Source organism: Sapajus apella, unplaced genomic scaffold (assembly GCF_009761245.1).
Source record: "Sapajus apella isolate SASKATOON/1434 unplaced genomic scaffold, GSC_monkey_1.0 scaffold3, whole genome shotgun sequence".
Classification (NCBI taxonomy): Eukaryota; Metazoa; Chordata; class Mammalia; order Primates; family Cebidae; genus Sapajus; species Sapajus apella.
Genome location: NW_022436943.1, coordinates 36,745,117 through 36,766,398, shown reverse-complemented (window position 1 = coordinate 36,766,398; position 21,282 = coordinate 36,745,117). Strand labels below are relative to the sequence as shown.

Sequence of the window (21,282 nt, the reverse complement as noted above, 5' to 3'; positions counted from 1 at the left end):
GGACATTGTACTAGAAAATAAATTTAGGTAATCACAGGAATAATTATAATTCTCTGTCAGGAAATGTGTACTTTATTCCATTGGAAATAGATACCAAGTTTTCATACAGTTAGGTAACGTAATCAAATCTGTGTTTTAGAAAGATAAATATAGTAGCACTGAGGAGGATGTAATAGAGAAGTTGGAATCTGGAAAAGGAGTTAAATGGCTTTTACCACTACAGGAAAAATGAGGAAGAAGCACTGGACATTGAGAAGAGAAGAATGAAGCAAAAATAGAGATATTTCCAAGGAGGAAAACAGAATAGACCTTGAGGAGTATTTCTGCAAGGCAAGGAGCTGGATGGTCTATTCAAGAAACAATTAGTTGAAAGTGCTGCCTAAAAGCATCTCATTGAATGTCCAGCAGACAAAAAGATTAATCTAGAAATCAAGAGAGATGCCAAATCTGGAGATGTAGATTTGAAAGCTGTCAAATGTCCTTTCCAGTCATAGAAGTGAATTAGTTTAACTGTTGAGAGAAACCATTGAACAAATGGAAAAGAGGTGATTAAATCAATTTAGAATTATTCTACTTAAGGGTCAGATAAATAAAAATAAAATAAAACCAGAACAAAGAATATAGTAGAGCAGAACTGTTTAAAATATACATACAAATAATCAATAGAGCTTAGTACTGTATAAGGGAAGGGAGAAAATTTGAAACAAAGCCTATCAATACTTTGCATTACTGCTGAGATATCAAATATGCGTAAAAAATGAAGAGGTACTGTATTTAGCAATTATGGGGTCATTGCTGGCTTTGAAAAAGCAATTTAAACAATTAAATGAGAATGGGAATCAGACTGAAATACTTCAATGAGCGAAAGGGGAAAAGAAAATGAATTAGTGAGCATAGAATATTTACAGGAAGTTAAGTAGTAAATGGGGGAAAAGATTGAATTTCAAATAATGGTGAGGGAAGAAAAATACAATTTATTATTTTCTCTATACAAAACAATATGATTTTATGGTTAAAATATAGAAAATATACAGACACACACAAGATAATTAAAAGTAACTATTAAATCAACACAAGACGTAACCATCAAGTTGCAGGAACGTTGTCTGAAATAGATTTACGCCATAAAGAAAATAAACTAGTAAAGAAATCTACATGTAACATACAAGAAAGACACACTTTTAGTGACTTAAAAAACAAGATTTGAGTCAGAAGACCTGGGCTGAAATTCTGACTACTATATACTAGAAGAGTGGCTTTGATCATGTAAAGAAAACTTTTAGGAGGTCCATAAACTGATTTTCAAAGTTGTGGTGATAACTATGTACAGATTGAAGTGTATATGAAAATATACATTCAATGGTCCATCATTTAAACATACAACAGATTATTGTTGATGGATTAGAAAATGATAATGTGGGCAGGATTCAACAGAACTGGCAAAGAAATCAAAATCAAAAGTAGTGGAATCCAGAAATTCATGGTGATCAAGAAACATGTTAGAAAACAGAAACAGTATGATCACTGGCTCATTTATTAAGTAGAAAAAAGATGAGTTAGAACACTGAGAAAATGCTACAACTTTCCACTCTTGTGCGAATTCATTAAATTACTTAAATGTAACTCCTTTTTTTTTTTTTTTTTTGGTCTGACTGCTTTAATTCATAGTTATAAGTATAGAAAGAGAAGTTTTCCTATTGGTGGTTCTCAACTGCGCTATTGTGAGTCCTAGGGTACTTAATAAACACAAATAAAAACACTTTTTAGATTGCTTCATTAATCCAAGGCTCTGCTTCATTCTCTTCGTATATATTTGTTAACACAATATTGGGTAAATATACCTTTCTCTAATTAAACACACCTATTTAGAATCAGAGGACAATTCTGTTCATAACTAGTTTTCCATTAATGTTGAAAGTATTGAGCTTGTGAATCCCAGGGTGTTAAAAACACTGTGTTTTTGTAAGTGACATTAGAGTACCATAACATATTTTTCAATGTGGTTATAATTAGGTCATTGTGAATTTAAAGTCTATTTGCAAGATATATTATTGTTATAATTTTACATGTGGCATATGTTCATCTTTTAAAATGCAATTTCTCTTTTAGTGAAGACGTGTGGCTCTAATCTTCAAGGACCAAGTGGTACCTTTACATCTCCCAACTTTCCATTCCAGTATGACAGCAATGCACAATGCGTCTGGGTCATCACAGCAGTGAATACAAATAAGGTAAGAGAACACCATATGTGATTTTAAAAAAAAAAGTCATAATCATAAGGACAAAGGCAAAGAAGTAATAAGGAAAATGCAGTATAGAAAATTCATAACTCAAGTAGGATTTTGGCAATATTCTCTACTTATCCATTTTTAAAACAAGTTTATATGAGAAATTTGGGAAAAAATAAAAATAATACAACTCTACTCCCAGCTACTAACGTATAAATAAAAATGTTAAAATTATAAATGAATGCTTTCTGAAGTACCTTTTTGAAGGTTGTGTTTGCTTTTTAACAGTAGTTATGAATAGTGGATTTTTTCTTTGTGTCTTTCTGTTTGACACATCATTCAGGTCAATCATGTTTTTATACATAGCTGACTTTCAGTATTTCTCTATTGCTATATATCACATAGATATTTATTTGAAATAGTTTGTTTAATGTGCTTTGCAATAATAAAGAATTTATATTATGGATATTTCAAAAGATTGAATTGACTTTCTAGTTGATTCTAGTATGAGTAACCCATCTAACTATGTATGTGCCACTACACATCAAACAAAAGTATAGCACAATGAGTGTAAAAGCAACTGAAAATTTTGCTGGTTTTTCTTCCCTTCTCTTGCTATCCTGCTTCTGTTTGTAAGATGTGATTTTGTAGCAATACAGAGGACCTAAATAGAGAAAAAAAAAAAAATCAACATTTCTCTCAGATCTTAAATTATGTGATAGCTTTTTTTGGGTTAGATTTTAAAAAGCTTGGTAGTAGAGCTCATAAAATTGGGTCAGATTGTGTAGAGCTTGGTGGTAGAGCTCATAAAACTGGGTCAGATTGTGTTTCAAATACTAATGTATAATTTACAGATAACTTTAAGTTACTTAACCTTTATGATGTTCAGTTTCTTTATCTTTGAAATGTGAATAGTAACGAAACATATTTTATAGTATCATAAAAAGAGAAGTAAGTTAATACAAATACAGTTGTTAATAAAACTAACAAGGCCTTGAAATACATTAATTCATCATTATTAAAGTATATATTGCCTCCCGGGAATTTTTGTGATCGCCTGTCAAGTTCTTGAAACCTAATTCTAAGAGCAGCAGAGTTGATTTAAAACTCAACCCAGTGACAGTTATATTTGCCTCTAAGAAGAGCACTAATTTATAAATCAGAAGAACTAGATCAGAAGCCTATTCTGCCCCAAATTATGTATATAAACTTGGGTAAATTTCTAAATCAAACCTCTCTGTTGCATGAAGAAAATCATGTTATCCACCCAACCTATGCCATCAGTTAAATTTGGTGCAACAAATATTTACTGATTTCTTTCTCTGTGTATATTATTGGTTGTTGACAAAAAAAAAAAACATGAGATGCTTGAAAAACAAACTGACATTTGTTGAAAACTTAGCAGCATGCTGTACACTATTCTCAGTAGGTTTTTTTTTTCTGGCATTTTTTATGAATTATTTAATCCTTTTAGGACTTTCTTGAGGGAGATACTTTTATTGTCTGCATCTAAGCAAACCTCCAAATAGCTTGTCTAAGATCACATAGTTAGGAAAGGTCAGAGCTGTGTACTTCATGAGAAATGTGTATGTACAAAGACATATTGCAACTAAGGTATAAGTATCTTTTAATAAGATATACATGAAGCAAATTCATTATAAGGTATGGAATAAACACATTTCATTAATCTTGCATTGAGATATAAACATTGTTTTTTCTTGGCAATTACATGTAATTGTCATCAAAATGAGGTAATATCTCATGTTTTATAAGATATCTGCTTTGCTAACTTTAAATCATTGTCATTACTGAATTACCTGAAGTTTCAGAGGTTGTCACATTTCTACATGTTTATCTTACCTAATATACTAAGCTTTTATTTCTCGTTTTTCTCTAAAAAAGTATAATTTATTTTGTTAGGACATAATGACTTTCACTTCTTTGCTATTTTTATTAATAAATAAATGTAGACATTTAATTTTGATCAGTTGGTTTAACTCTTTTTTTTAAATGTAGACATTTAATTTTGATCTGTAGGTGCAACCCTTTTTAAAGATGTCTTACAGAAACTGGTTTACAAGAATTATTCATCATGAGCCACAATAAGAATTATATTTTACCCAGTTCAAACACAAACACACACACACACACACACACACACACACACATACACACACACCATGGTTTCATACATATAAAACATTTTCCTTTACATGCATGCCATTCTAGTCGTCTGTAATCTATTTATTTTTAAAACATCGATTATGCGCCACTCAATTAATTTCATGATACACTAACAGGTTATAGCAAACAGTTTGAAAAACACTGTTGGAAGTATTTGCTTCCATAGATTACTCCTTGGAACCCTTTTCAGAAGGAAATTGCTGGTGTAAATCATAAGCACACAGCTATACTAGTTTGTATACATCCCAATTAACCAAAAGTGCTCAATACTTCAACATTTATAATTTGTTCAATAATTATAGCTCAGGCTTTTCTGTATATTTGAGCAAATATGGTGTTCTCAATGTACCAAAAAAAAACCCATGGTTGATGGAAAAAATAACCTGAGATTTGAAACTTTATGAAATTAATTAAACTTATTTCAATCTGGGCTGTCATTCTCACTAACTATGAGATTCACAGTCTCTTTTTCATATATTAGAGGTTATAATACCATATCATAAGATAGTACAGATAAGAACATTTGAAATTCCAGGTATAAATCAAGTTCACTTTAAACTTATTTTTATTGCCAAATGTTGCCATTTCATCAAGAAACATGCTTATCTCCCGTTATTTACTGGACTTAACATGTATTAATGCAAAAGAAGTATCATTACATATAATTATCTTCTATATTTCATTATGTGGTTGAATAATTTATAGGTGACTGTCTTCTTCTAAAACATTAAACATTAAATTATAGTCATTATTTCTAGTAAGTTTATAAACATTACAATTAAGTTCACAGAAAATAAAATCTAATATCTGAGCATTACAATCTAAACTGATAATATACATTTTGATGTTCATTTATGCCCCTTCCACAAGCTTCTGTAAGGGAATGTTTCCTTTAATTATGGCATTTGAGTGATGAAAATATTGAGGATTTTTTCATAATGGCAAGTTAAAATATTAGACTAGTACTTTAAACGTACCTAGTCTTTTAATTAATTGTTCTCTTGCATTAAGATACACATTCAACATTAGCTCCACGTGTGAAATGAAGACTGAAGACATACCTGAATCTGTTTTTCTTGTCACTTTCCATCTTACACTTGTTTTTCCAACTTTCAAAACATAATCATATATTAGTTTTTCAACTGGAATATTAATATGTTACATTGCTTGAGTATAATAGGAAATTCCAGAGTCATAGCTCCTAAGAGACAGATCTTGAGAACAAAGCAAAAAAAAAAAAAAAAAAAAAAACAAATTCCTGTGATCCAAGCAACAAACTCATAGAAATGTCCCTATCTGCATCTATGCATCTGTGTATCTATCATCTATTTTTCTGTATGTCTATTTCTGTATACAGGTATGTATGTTATGTATCTATCAATCTTGTCATCTATCATTTAATTGCCATTTATTCATCCATCTATTTTTAATCCCTCTATTTGTCTCTCTATGTATCCTTATATAGAACTCATGATACCTAGGATATTATAGGCCGATTTTAATTAAAATACAAAGTCTGGCTTTTTTAGGCACAAAGAGTTTCTTATTTTTAAGAAACTGATTTTACAGTTTTTCCATTTATAAAATATCATGGACATCTTCTATAAATTGAGTTAACTAATGATGCAAGATTTTGAGAAAAATATATTTAAAATCCTTATGAAATTACAGTAGAAATTGCATCCTTTGCAACTAGTCACACTAAGAATATTAAATAATAGATGTCAATGTAAAATTGTAGGGTAAAATACAGCTTCCAAAATCTCTTTATTTATGTGAGCAAGAGTTTGCAGTATATGGGTCTAGCCAGTAGAAATGGAATGTGAGCCTCATATTTAATTTTAACTTTTTCAGTAGTCACAGTTTTAAGGAGAAGAAATTAATTTTAATTTTATATGGCATTTAACCACAGATATTATAATTTCAACATGTAATTGACATAAAGTTAATTCAAGAATATACCACCTCTCATCTTTATTCTTAATCTTTGAAATATAGAATGTATTTAGCAAGTTCAGCATATGACAATTCAAATCAGCCTTATTTCTAGTGCTGAATAGTCACATATTGCTAGTGGCTACCATGTTGACCATTTTCACTACCACAGAGAGTTCTATTGGATTGCTCTGTGTGGAGAATAAAAAGTGATGTGGTGGGTATTAGAGAGAATATATGCCTCATTGCCAGGTAATTGCCTCAGGTGAAGTTTTTGCTAGGACTTCAGGGAAAGGAAAACCGAAATGGCAGAAATTGGCAGAAATGACTCTGAAAGACTTGGGTTTTAAGATTCTCCACTTCGTTACAGAGCATCCAAATGTCTCTATTTCAAATTTCAGGATCCCATTTATTCTCAATTAATTTCCTAGTTTCCACATAAGAAACTTTGTGAATCCGTAAGTTCAGGTTACATTTTAATTATGTAACTTGCATAATTAAATTCTGGGTATGTTTCAGCAATACCTGTCCAGTGCTACAGGTTCACCATAGAACGTTTCTTGTTCTCTGACTACTATGTGAGCTGTATTTTCTCTTTCTGACTCCGATGCATTCATCACTTGCCAACTCTTTCCATTGTCAGGGTGGTCTTCAGTATGTTAGTCATCAAGTGCATCAATCCCTTGCCCTCTCCCAACAAATTTTGTCCTCAAAATCTGTTACATTTCAACCACAAAAGATAAACAATTATATGTGACATTTTTTTACTATCTATGAACTCAGCTCTGACAAAATTTAAAAAAAAAATAAGCAAACCACTCCCCCAAAACCCATTTTTGAAGGTCTGTTTTTTAGTCTTACTCTTGATATGAATGACTGCATTGGCAAGATCTAGTCAGAAAAATATAATCTGTATTAGCTGTTTAAAATGAATGGAATTAATTTGAGGAATTGTTGCACAGGCATTGTAATGCATAAACAGCAACAATTAATGCAGAAGCAATAACTACATAGATAGAAACTATCCTTCCAACTGGAAAAAGAAAAGTCAAAACTGTGATGTTACCAGAACCTAAGAGTTTGCAGTAAAAATGGTCTAGACCTGGTGCTCAAATTTCAAAGGAGGAAATCTTTCATGGTTGGTGGTCACACCTCTGAGGAAAGGATGTGAGCTGGCAGGTTTAGGCAGCCGCTAAAAAAAAAAACGAATCTGAAAATTCTAATTTGCAGTGTTCCAACCCAAATATCAAAGGGCAGAATGCAAAATAATTGGCTAGAGCTAAGAGATAGCATGTAAATAATTAGCACAGTATTGCTTTCAAGTAAAAGGAAAAAGCTACGGGTGGAGCTAGTTTAGGAGAAAAAATATTTATATTTGTTACATTTGAAGTATTTATTAGATTGGATATCAAGTTGGATATAAAAGTCCAGAAGTCTTTTTTTTTTTTTAAAGGATAGAGGTGGAAGCTTGCAAATTGTCAGCTATAGATGTTATTTGAAACCGTGAGAGTAAAAAATCTCAAAGTAAGCCTTAGTGGGAAAGCCAAAATTAGAATAAATACTGAATGAATGGCCAGGCATGGTGGTTCATGCCTGTAATCCCAGCACTTTAGGAGGCCAAGGTGGGTGTATCACCTGAGGTGAGGAGTTTGAGACCAATCTGGCCAACATGGCGAAAACCCGTTTCTACTAAAAATATAAAAATTAGCCAAGTGTGGTGGCGGGCGCCTGTAATCCAAGCTACGTGGAGAATGAGAGAGAAGAATCTCTTGAGCCTGGGAGGGAGAGGTTGCAGTGAGCCCAGATCGTGCCACTGCACCCCAGCCTGGGAGACACAGCCAGACTGTCTCCAAAAAAAAAAAAAAAATAGTGGATAACAACTGGCAAAAGCTAATGAGTAGGATGCGTAATTGAAAATATTCTTGTACATTTTTTGGTATATGTCTTCTAATGTTACATTTTTATGTAATTGAAGACTGTCCATTTCCAACCCAGAAAACAAATATCCATAGAAGAATCAGAGTAAGTGCCTTAAGTATATTTGAACTATTATTTTAAATGTAAATATGTAACAGTAATAAAAATTGCAAAATGTATTTATATTATTAATGTACTCAGAACACTTGCTATTTATGTTTTCTTAGTTGATAATAAATGAAAAACTCTATCTCATGTAAGTATCCCATTAACCATTTTCCTTCATATTTCCTTCATTTTACTTATAAAGTACTTCTCATATTCAAGATTGGAAAGTACTGATTAAAATTAAATAGAGTGATCAGAATTACTCAAGTGTATTGCCTTTAAAAATTAAAAGAACTATTAAGTGAGAGAAGCATGAAGTCCCTGTCTTATATTCTGCCCAATTCTTCTTGCTATATCATTGAATACGCCTTTTTCAATTAAGTATAAATGTTGACTTTTGCAGGAAAAGGAAAACATCCCAATTTCAGTTGTAAACTGATATTCTAGGACTCAGCTTGAGGTCACCCTTAATCCTAATGCCATAACATGCCCTATAATGATAATTAAGTTTGGGATTTATTCTTGAGTGTTTATTTGGCCCTAGTGATTGGAAATCTGTTTTGTTTTCTACCCATGCGTCCATTCTATTATATCTTCAGTTAGTTAAGTTGGATCTTCCCTTGTCATCACTAGTCTCTTTTTTAGGGACTGAAATCCTATTCTAATCCATACGCTGCTGTCTAGAGCTTTGAAATCCATGAAAATAACTTCCCTAAGCAAATTGTCTGACTTCCTGCTCCTGGCTCCCACACCACTCTGTTGACCCTGGAACCAATCTTCTCAACATAAACTTTCTCTTCCTTTACTGCCATCTACTTATTGCCATTTATCTAATAGTTTTCCTCCCAAATTTTACAACTGATTCTGTCATCTGAGACTTTATTTCTACTGGGGAATGTGTGCTTATTTATTCCTTCAAATAAGTATGTATTGAGTACCTACTGTTCCCAGGTATAGTCCTTGAAGCTGAACGTTCAAAGGTCCTTTATATCACAATTCCTTTGTATCCTTTATATCACAATTATTTCTCTCATGGGTTTTACATTGTACTCAGGGAAATTTTCAGGAGGAGGAATGAGAAAAACAGGTGAAACTTGGCCTGTAGTAGTCTTGAATCCATGTTAGTTTTTTGCTTACACAGCATCCATCTGTTCTCCATCGTTTTTAAAAGCCAAGAAATCACCTTTCTACTATTTTGGGTGGTCCTGAAAGGGACTTCAATCAAAGTTAGACTGCCCCTAACCTTTCTACCCTCATTTGCCAAGAAGATCCCATACGGTGGTGTGCTGGAAATAACTTTTACCAGCTACTGAGAGCTGATGATGAAATTATAAGGAATATAACAAGCTGCTTGTGAAGTATATCCAATAATAAAATTGAGATTTTGATACAAAACAGTTGAATAGAATTTAGTTGCTTTAATTAAAAAACAATTTAATTAGAAATTAGAAAAATCAACTAGAAGATTCCCCAAGCCAACAAAAGTAGCCCTGGTCACTATTTATAGAACATCCAGGCTTGGCAGTAGGAGAATTTTAAAGGTGCTGATCTTTTTTTTTTCCATTCTCCTGAGTGAGTGAACTATACCTGTATAGCACTTCCTTAACTATCCCTAGCCCCTACCAATGGCACTTATTTTTTTCTTCAAATGGTTTATTTAGTTGAAATATTTTATTTAAAATAGGCTACTCTATGCAAATACAATAAATAATCAAAAATAAATAAATCTCAATAAAGAAAAACTGAGGCCAGATGCAGTGACTCATATCTGGGAGCTACTTTGGGAGGCCAAGGTGGGAGGGTCACTTGAAGCCATGAGTTTGAGTCCAGCCTGGGCAGCATAAAAGACCCTTTTTCTGCAAGACAATTTTTTAAAAATTATCCTGATGGGCCATGGTAGCATATGTCTTTAGTCCCAACTACTCAGGAGGCTGGGGTGGAAGGGTCATGTGAGCTCAGGAGTTTGAGGATGCATGAGCTATAACCCTGCCACCACATTACAGCCTGGGTGACAGAGCAAGGCCCTATCTCAAGAAAATTAAAAAGTATATTTATAAAGAGAAGAGAGAAAGAAAGAGAAAAAGAAAGAAAGAGAAAGAGAAAGAAAGCATTAGCATTATTCAATATGGAATTTTTTTATTACTACAAAATTAAAGAGGAAAATGCATGTAATCTTCTAGCCAGAGATAATTCTTTTTAACATTTAGAATGTTTATTTTTGTTTTTTCTTTTCTCTCTCTTCCTCCCTCCCTCCTTCTCTCTGTCTCTCTCTCTCTCGTTCTTTCTTTCTCTCTTTTTTCTCTTTATAAATATACTTTTTAATTTTCTTGAGATAGGGCCTTGCTCTGTCACCTTCAATTTTGAAGTGTATTGAGCCTGTAGTGATTACATTGTGAATGGCACAAAAAATGTGGAAATATTCTTCCAGTATTCAAAAATTATGATCTGATTCAGTAATAAAGTCATTCACATCATTGACAAACAAATGTTGTTTCAACATATGTATTCATTTTTATCATTGTTTTACTCATTAACATAAATATTAACCAACATTTATGTGAGAACTATACTTATTCATTCATCAATTTGCAACAGTGAGTTAGCTACAGGTACAAATGTTTGGCAGACATCAACGAAACCGTTCTCTGAGAAGCAATTGGCTGTGTGGAATTTATAATCGAGAATATTGTATGTTTGTCATTATTTGTAAATTGTGTGTTACACATCCTTTATATAAGTAAATTTTAATAAGCATGACTTAAAGTATAATAAAACAAATAAACAACAAACAAAACAACCAAGATCTATAGGCTTTTCAATTAGGATTAGGTTTGGATGTCAGTGACAGAAAACTCATAACAGAGACTTAAGATATGTATCTGGTACAAAACTAATGTGTCTTTGCTCTAGAAATTTCTAAGAGTCATAGGCTAACTCATTACCCTACTATCCCCAGTTTGTGTTATTTGTGTTAGGTTCCAACATGTAGTATAACCCATCTAGGAAGCAGGTTGGGGGGAGTGATAAGTAAGGGAAACAAAGGACAAATGTAAGCTATGTCTTAAGAAACATTCCTTGATCTTGCTTCAAAACATTTTCATTTATATCTCATTTTTACAATAATTTAACAACATTCTTATAGTCAGCTACAAGAGAAAATGGAAAACATGGTCTTTACTAAGGACAACTTGCTATCAGCTAGGAATACTACTATGGTAGAAGAAGGCATACATGGATGTTTGCAAAAGATAGGATAACTTATGTTATACATATTTAGTCCAACATTTATGAGTGAACAAAAACTATTCACATGTAAGTACTAGCTGGCAAAAGAAAAGATATTAGGAAAAAAAAATTATTTTTTACTATTATTGATTTTTTGAATTAATTATATTAAATTGTATATGAATTGACTGTATGTGATAGGCACTATGCTAAGCTAGTCTTACATATCTTCTCATTTAATCCTCCTATTAAGAATTAATATTGTTAAAATGTCCATATTACCCATAGCAATCTACATAAGCCCTATCAAAAAAAACCAAGGACCTTCTTCACAAAGAAGTAAAAACTCTTCCCCAGTCTTTTCCTTACTACTGGCTCCAGAGAGAATTCATTCATGGGCTACAAATCTTTCCTCCTGCATAGCTATAGCAGGTAATTTCTCTTGTACCCTAACTTCCTGGACTCCTGCCTAAATTGCTTGTTCAGGAAGACATAGAAGTAAACCAGGCCTTCCACAGATAAAAACTGATAAAGATTCACTCCTCAATGATTTTGTTTAAAGAAATTACATAAACAAAAATAAAGTTAGCAACAAAGGTGATGAATTGAGAAGCCAGTATCTTACATCCTCCCCTTTCAGTGTTGTAAGAAATATAACAAGGCTAAACTGAGACTGGAATTAGAAATCATTGCACAGTTCATTATATATGGAAGTATACAAATATCTGTATATTACTACTATAGATATGTATCTAATCATTTTCACTTTCTATGTGTCTAATCTTTCATTTTCTCAAAGTCTGGAGTCAAAGACCTTTTATATAAAAATATATATATAGATAAGTAAATGAAAAGAGAGATACTTTAGAACATGATGACAACATTATTAATAAGGGACAAAACCAAAATACAGCCCTTCTTAACAAATTTATGTCAATTAACCTCATGAATATCTATTTTTCAAAATATTTTGGATATATACAACCTATCTTATACAAATTTGTTTAATGAATAGCCTCCTAAAACCAAGAATATTATCTGCAAGATTCTTCAAAATCTGTAAATTCAAGTTGAATATTTATATGTATTATGAAATTTAAATTAAATTAAATTTAAATAATCCTCCAGTAGCTAAGCATGAGTAAATGATAGAAAAGAACCAATGGTTTTGTACTATTGTTTTAGGAATTTAATATTTGATGAATTTTTCATTTTATGTTTCTTCTTCCCTTAGTGAAACATTTGTAGTGTTTTATTTAATCTGTCATTGTTACATACCAGCATTCCCCTAAAGGAGAAGACCAGTGTACAGATATTAAAGGCATAGAAAAATAAAACAAAGCTAAAAGCTTTTATCACTCCATGAATATCCCTTAGTGTCCTCATACTCTCCTCCGCCCCATTTCTAAAATATGACCCCTTGTGAAACTGTTAACTTGATGTTGGCAGCAAAGTGGATGAGCCTGGAGAATTCCCTGAGGCGGCACTTCTCACTGTTGAATGGTATTGTCCAGTGTCTTGGAATATATATTCTGTAATAAAATGTGTAAGTAGAGTATTAAATATTACAGTAACATAATTCTAGAATATGAGATATTTATTCTTTCTATAAAATGAGATTACTTTCAAATGACTAAATAAGGAATTTCATGTGTCATACTTTAAGTATTTCATATCATACAATATTTACCTATTTCACAAATTTCATGTAAGTTTATTGTATATTTATTTTTAAGTAGCTAATGTAGAATGATTATTTAAACATCATTAACATAAATTTTTCATATACATTTGAAATGTATGTCACTTATAATACATGTCACCAAAAAAAAAGCCACATTTTAGGATTATTCTGAATTATATGATTTTTTACTTAATACACTCCATATTCTGCTATATCTGAATTAGACATTTGTAAGCAATAGCATTTGATAAGATAGACCTGCAAGGACATAGATTTTTGTGTGGGTCTTTGAATAATGCTTTCATATGTATGATACAAAAGGAAAAAAAAAAACTATTATAATTATTTTTGTTTGGAGCAAAGCAACCTTGACTGAATCCACTCTTCTCCATCTCTACTTCCACAACCCAAGTGTAGGTTCTTCTCCCTAATCCTGCCCTGTTATCATTCAAATCCAGGTTGTCCCTGCTGCCAAAGTGAGCATTTAAAAAATTAAATATAATCCTGTCAGCACTATTCAAAATCATCATTTGCTGCTTTTCACAAAGAAGATAAAGTCAAAAGTCCTTAACATGATCTGTTTTCTGCCTTTATCTCTAATGTTTATTCTCATCACTTTTTACCTCACAGTTTATGTTTCAGAAACAAAAAAGAATATTTTTTTCACTTTGCCATATTTCACATTATACCATAGAATGTTCTTTCCCAGTTCTCACCTACACCTTCCTTTGCACTGTCTGGGATTTTCGACCTCAAGGAATTCTTTCCTCTTTATTCTGCAGCTGGATTGAATTGCTCTCATCTCTGCTAATATAACCCAGTGTTTCCATATCCCAAAACAGGATATTGTATACATGTTGCTTATGTTGTGTTTCCCCCATTGGACTATGATTGCTAAGGTAAAGAAAGAGTATGAAGAATGAAGTGCTTTAATTAGATGTCAAGTTGATTGTGTAAACATGGTATCTGCATACCTTAAGATCAATTAAAGTTTTTATATTTTGTAATTATACATATATAATGCATTCTGATTTCCACACCTCATAACAAAAATAGTTGTCAGTGTTAGAGTGACGTATTGCCATTCTGAAATAATCATAATGGAGAAAAGCTGCTTCCAGAAAAGATAATTTTTTAGCAGCATAGAGTTTGAGGGAGAAACTCTTATCTTGGAATCACAATAGGATTGCTGAAAAAATAACTTCATCCTCAAAATCCATTGTGAACCCCAGGTGTGAACAACTATTTTAGGATAATTGACATAGCTAATAATAAGTGCCATTTATTGAGAGCCTATTATATATCAAGCATCCTATATGTTATTTTATAATCTTTGCTTATTATAATACATATTTCAACTTTAAAAAGTATGAATCATAAACACTATTTTGTATATGTTAGAGAATTGCTCAAAACAATGTAACATTTTTTTAGAGAGTTGGGGCTATAATCCCAGGCTTTTCCTGTGAAGTTATTTATATTATCCTGTCTCACTAATGAGTATAATGAGTATCGGTATTGGTATTAGTTAAAGTATCATTAGTTTGTTTGGTTAAACATCATCAAAGCTAATTTCAATGCTTTACTAATTATGTAAGCACAAAATGTATAATATTGAGAAATTCCTTCAGCTTTCAGATTTATTTTGAATTAGAAAATGTAGACTTTACCATGGAACACGAAAGAACTTACATCAATACATTTTTTCTGCGTTTTTTCCAAGGAATTTATATGATATTTATTAGTTGTTAGGTTTTAGAAATAGTCTCTCCCTTCCTATTTAATACATGAGGCATATGCCCAACATCAAAGAACATATTTATAAATTATATTATTATAACAACATAATATCAGGTATTTGGGATGCACAGAAAGTATTTTCTAAATTTCAGAACTTTACTTTTTTAACATAGAATAGTATGATGTTTAAGCAATAAATACTATCGTCAAGAAAACTTTAGGTTGAAGTTTAGTCCCATCACCAAATAAACATTGGAAAATTACTTGGGCAACATATTACTTTAAACCGAGAATTGATTAAACCTATTTATTCATTGGAATGTCTTCAGTTTACATATGGGAAACTGCAAGTCAAATGACTTAAATAATGTCAAAATGCATTACTTAAAAAGCATCCTGTCTAGAAGCATGCAAGCCCCACACACACAGAAAAATACCATTGCTGGGTCCTGGACATCTCAATGTGTAGTTTGGCTTTGTCCTCAAACTATGTATTGTGAGATGACTGTAGTAGCTCAATACATTCAGATAGAATTACATTAAAGCATACTGATTTTTTGTACTTCTTTGAAAACCAAGAAATAATTTTACAAAAGCTCCTCAGCAAATTGCTTATTACCTTCCAGTGGCCAGAATTAGGTCACATACAGGTAATCTAATCACTGGCAAATGGAATGGAACATAGACTCACTAGAACCTGTATCAGGAAACTCAGAATAGGATGAGCAGTCCCTGAGCATTAGGATGTACAGAAAAGGATACATAGGAACAAAATATATGTCCTATTGAGAAGAAAAGGTCAAGGGTAAATAAGGAAGGTATCTGTTGGGTAAGCAATCAATAGCATCTGCCACATTTTCCCCTTTGGTTATCAAATACCTCTTAAGATCCATCTTTCTTCTCCTGCCTTCACTTTGGGGAAAAAATGCCTAAATAAAATGTACTTGCTATCTACATTAATAGAGAAACCTAAAATTTCAGCCATCTACTACATACAAAGGTACTTACAGAATCCCCAAGTGATACACTGGCTTCTTCATTATATCTATAGGTAGTTCCTCATTGTATAAAGACCTGTGGCAAAATGAGAGGTTATCCCAAATCCAAATATAAAGGTATAGGAAACAAACAGGGTAACTGCCATAAAAACTCCTATTCAGAAGAAGAGAGAATTTAAGCTAACACAATGGTCACTGGGTCACAGAACAATATCATGTCTTTCTGGGTAAAACTAGTAAACACTGACTTCTCTAGAAATGGAATAAGTTCCTAGATAATCCTGGAATGTAATAGAATCCATTTACCTTGACATAGTGCCCCACAGCTTCTGGCTCTGACTACTGAGAGGATTTATTTTTTTCCTGTTGGGCAATACTGCTGTGCTCTAGGATTTCAGTGACACTACCTATTGCAACCACTGTTGCTCCTGAAATTGGATATTCCTGCTGCTTTGACATTCTTTTCCAGAATTAATTCTTTGTTTCCTTATTTATAAACATAAGATGTGTATATGATTCAAAAAGGAATCTTAGGCCTCATACCTATACACTGGATACAATAAATAACAAGGAATCTAGGATCTGACCATATTAGGAGGTATGCTATACTTCCTACTAATATTCCTAATTTCACAGACAAAGGGAGAATATTCAAGTGCTGGGCAGCCAGAATAATGTATAGATGTACACAACATATACTTTTAGGGTCAAAATAAAATAATGCATTTATAATTCCGAGACCAGCGTTTTACATAATATAAATATATTCCATTAAAAAAATTCATGTAAGAGGGCGGATCCAAGATGGCCAAATAGGAACAGCTCTAGAGTGCAGTTTCCAGCAAGAACAATGCAAAGGGTGAGTGTCCACCACATTTCCAAATAAATATTCACTGCCCACAGACCAGGAAATTCCCAGGCCAAAAAGCGCCACGAGTTTTCAGCACAGAGGTTTCAGCCAGTGCCAGGTTGGCGCACAGAAACTCACACAAATCTGAGTGGCCGTTTCAACTGGTGCCTGGAATGCCTGGGAGACAGAGCCACCCGTTCAACTGAAAGGGAGGGGGCAGAGACAGGGAGCCAGGCAATCTGGCTTGGTGGGTACCACCCCCACAAAACAAGCAATCTGACACGCTCTGAATTGAGAGTTTCGCATCAAGCACAGCCAAACCCAGGATGGTCCAGCATTCTGGGGAGAAGTGTGACCACCACTACTAAGGCAGTCCGCCACTACTGAGGCAGTTGATGCAGCAGATGGGCAGAGCCTGCGGCAGCTCAGCAACACCTCTACTGGCAGACTGTGACTAGACTACTCTGTGTGGGGCAGGGCATCTATGAAAAAAGACAGCAGCATGACAGGAACTTATAAATAAAGCCGACCTTCCAAGGACAGAGCACCTGGGAAAAGAGGTGGTTATGAGTACTGCTGCAGCAGATGTCAAAGTACTTGCCCAGCAGTTCCGCATGGAGCAACGGAGCTCCCAGCACAGCACAGCACAGCACTTGAGCTCCTATAAGGGACAAACTGTCACCTCAAGTAGCTCCCAGACCCTGGTATACCCAAGAGACACCTCATAAAGGAGAGCTTAGGCCGACATCTGGAAGGTACCCTTCTGGAACGAAGATAACCAAAGAAGAAGACGGCAGCAACCCTTACTGTTCTGCAGTCCCTGTGGGTGATCCCCAGGCAAGCAGGGTCTGGAGTGGACCTCCAGCAGTACTGCAGCAGAGGGACCTGACTGTTAGAAGGAAAACTAAGAAACAGAAAGAAATAACTTCATTATCAATAAAAAGGACACCCACTTAGAGAACCCATCTGAAAGTCACCAACCACAAAGACCACAGGTAGATAAAGCCACTAAGATGTGAAGAAAGCAGCACAAAGAGGATGAAAACACCAAAAACCAGAAAGCCTCTCCTCCTCCAAAGGATCAAACTCCTCACCAGCTAGGGATGAAAGATGGATGGAGAATGAATCTGATTAATTGACAGAAACAGGCTTTAGAAGATGGGTAATAACAAACTTCTTAGAGCTAAAAGAACATGTGCTAACCCAATGCAAAGCAACTAAGCACCTAGAAAAAAGGTTAGATGAGATGCTAACTAGAATAAACAGCTTAGAGAAGAATATAGACAATTTGATGGAGCTGAAAAACACTTCCTGAGAACATTGTGAAGCATACACAAGTTTCAATAGCTGAATCGACCAAGCAGAAGAAAGGATATCAGAGATTGAAGACCAACTCAATGAAATAAAATGAGAAGGCAAGAATAGCGGAAAAAGAGTAAAAAGAAATGAACAAAGCCTCCAAGAAATATGGGATATGTGGAAAGACCTAATCTACATTTAATAGGTGTACCTGAATGTGATGGAGAGAATGAATCCAAGCTGGAAAACACTCTTGAGGATATTATCCAGGAGAACTTCCCCAAGCTAGCAAGGCAGGCCAATATGCAAGTCCAGGAAATGCAGAGAACACCAGAAAGATATTCCTCAAGAAGAGCAACCCCAAGGCACATAATCATCAGATTTGCCATGGTTGAAATGAAGGAAAAAGTGCTAAGGGCAGCCAGAGGGAAAGGTCGGGTTACCCACAAAGGGAAGCCCATCAGACTCACAGCAGATCTCTCTGCAGAAACCCTACAATCCAGAAGAGAGTGGGGACCAATATTCAACATTCTTAAAGAAAAGAACTTTCAACCTAGAATAGCATATCCAGCCAAACTAAGCTGTAAGCAAAGGAGAAAAATTATTTATGGAAAAGCAACTGCTGAGAGATTTTGTCACCACCAGGCCTACCTAACAAGAGCTCCTGAAAGAAGCACTAAACAAGGAAAGGAACAACAAGCACCAGTCACTCCAAAAATGTACCAAGAAGTAAAAAGCATCGACACAATGAAAAAAATGCATCAACTAATGGGCAAAATATCCAGATAGCATCAAAGTGGCAGGATCCAATTCACACATAGCAATGGTAGCCTTAAATGTAAATGAGCTAAGTGCCCCAATCAAAAGACACAGACTGGCAAATTGGATAAAAGGCCAAGACCCATCAGTGTACTGTATTCAGGAAACCCATCTCATGTGCAAGGACACACATAGGCTCAAAATAAAGAGATGGAAGAAGATTTACCAAGCAAATGGAGAGCAAAAAAAAAAGCAGGAGTTGCAATCCTGGTCTCTGATAAACTGGACTTTAAACCAACAAAGATCAAAAGAGACAAAGAAGGGCATTACATAATGGTAAAAGGATCAATGCATCGAGAAGAGCTAACAATCCTAAATATATACGCAGCCAATAGAGTAGCACGTGGGTACATAAAGCAAGTTCTTAATGACGTACAAAGAGACTTAGACTCCCACAAAATAAGAGTGGGAGACTTTAACACTCCACTGTCAATATTAGACAGATCAATGAGACAGAAAATTAACAAGTATATCCAGAACTTGAACTCAGATCTGGACCAAGCAGACCTAATAGACATCTACAGAAATCTCCACCCCAAATCCAGAAAATATACATTCTTTTCAGCACTGCATTGCACCTACTCTAAAATTGACCATATAATTGGAAGTAAACCACTCCTCAGCAAATGCAAAAGAATGGAAATCATAACAGTCTCTCAGACCACAGGGCAATCAAATTACAACTCAAAATTAGGAAGCTAACTCAGAACAACCTCACAGCTTCCTGGAAACTGAAAAACTGGCTCCTCAATGTGCACTGGATAAACAATGAAATGAAGGCAGAAATAAAGATATTCTTTGAAACCAGTGAGAATTAAGACACAACATATCAGAAACTCTGGTACACATTTAAAACAGTGTCTAGAGGGAAATTTATAACGATAAATGCCCAAATGAGAATCGAGGAAGGATCTAAAATTAACAGCCTGTCATCAAAATTGAAAGACCTAGAGGACAGAGACCAAAAAAAAAAAAAAAAAAAAAATCAAAAGCTAGCAGAAGACAAGAAATAACTAAGATTGGAACAGAATTGAAGGAGATAGAGACACAAAAAACCCTTCAAAAAATCAATAAATCCAGGAGCTGGTTTTTTTAAAAGATCAACAAAATAGACAGACTGCTAACCAGATTAATGAAAAAGAAAATGGAGAAGAATCAAATGGATGCAATAAAAAACAATAAATGGGATATCACCACTGATTCCACAGACATACAAACTACAATCAGAGATTACTACAAACAACTCTATGCACATAAAACAGTAAACTTGGAAGAAATGGATAAATTCTTGGACACTTTCACCCTCCCAAGCCTAAATCAGGAAGAAGTTGAAACCTTGAATACACCAATAACAAGGGGTGAAGTTGAGGCAGCAATTAATAGCCTGCCAACCAAAAAAACTCCAGGTCCAGATGGATTCACAGCTGAATTCTACCATACGTAAAGAGGAGCTGGTACCATTTCTTCTGCAACTATTCCAAACAATACAAAAAAAGGGAATCCTTCCCAAATCATTTTATGAAACCAACATCATCCAGATACCAAAACCCAACAGAGACTCAACAAAAAAAAGAAAACCTCAGGCCAATATCCATGATGAACACAAATGCAAAAATGTTCAATAAAATACTGGCAAACCAATTGCAACAGCCCATCAAAAAGGTTATCTATCATGATCAAGTAGGCTTCATTCCAGGGATGCAAGACTGGTTCAACATACACAAGTCTATAAATGTAATTCACCTCATAAACAGAACCAAAGACAAAAACCACATGATTATCTCAATAGATGCAGAGAAGGCCTTCAACAAAATTCAACAGCCCTTTATGCTGAAAACTCTCAATAAGCTAGGTATCAAAGGAACATCTAAAAACAATAAAAGCTATTTACGACAAACCTACAGCCAATATTATGCTGAATGGACAAAACCAGGAAACATTCCCTTTGAAATCTGGCACTAGACAAGGATGCCCTCTCTCAAGGATTCAATATAGTACTGGAAGTCCTAGCCAGAGCAATTAGGTAAGAAAATAAAAATAAATAAAGGATATTCAGTTAGGGAAATAGGAAATCAAATTGTCTCTATTGGCAGACGACATGATGTATATTTAGAAGACCTTATCATCTCAGCCCCAAATCTCCTTAAACTGTTAAGCAACTTCAGCAAAGTCTCAGGATACAAAATCAATGTGCAGAAATCACAAGCATTTCTAAACACTAATAACAGACTAACAGAGAGCCAAATCATGAGCAAACTCCCATTCACAGTTGCTACAAACAGAATACAATACCTA

General features: G+C 33.9%; 1 protein-coding gene across 6 annotated transcripts in view; it reads left to right on the top strand.

The window, feature by feature from the left end:
• The window catches only part of CSMD3 (CUB and Sushi multiple domains 3), a 1,239,477-nt gene that overhangs the window by 562,399 nt on the left and 655,796 nt on the right, over positions 1-21,282 (top strand). For all 6 annotated transcript variants that reach the window (XM_032246339.1, XM_032246357.1, XM_032246370.1 and 3 more), the window contains one exon: positions 2,110-2,231. In XM_032246339.1, coding sequence (XP_032102230.1) covers positions 2,110-2,231 — 122 coding nt within the window. The remainder of the gene's footprint in view (positions 1-2,109; positions 2,232-21,282) is intronic.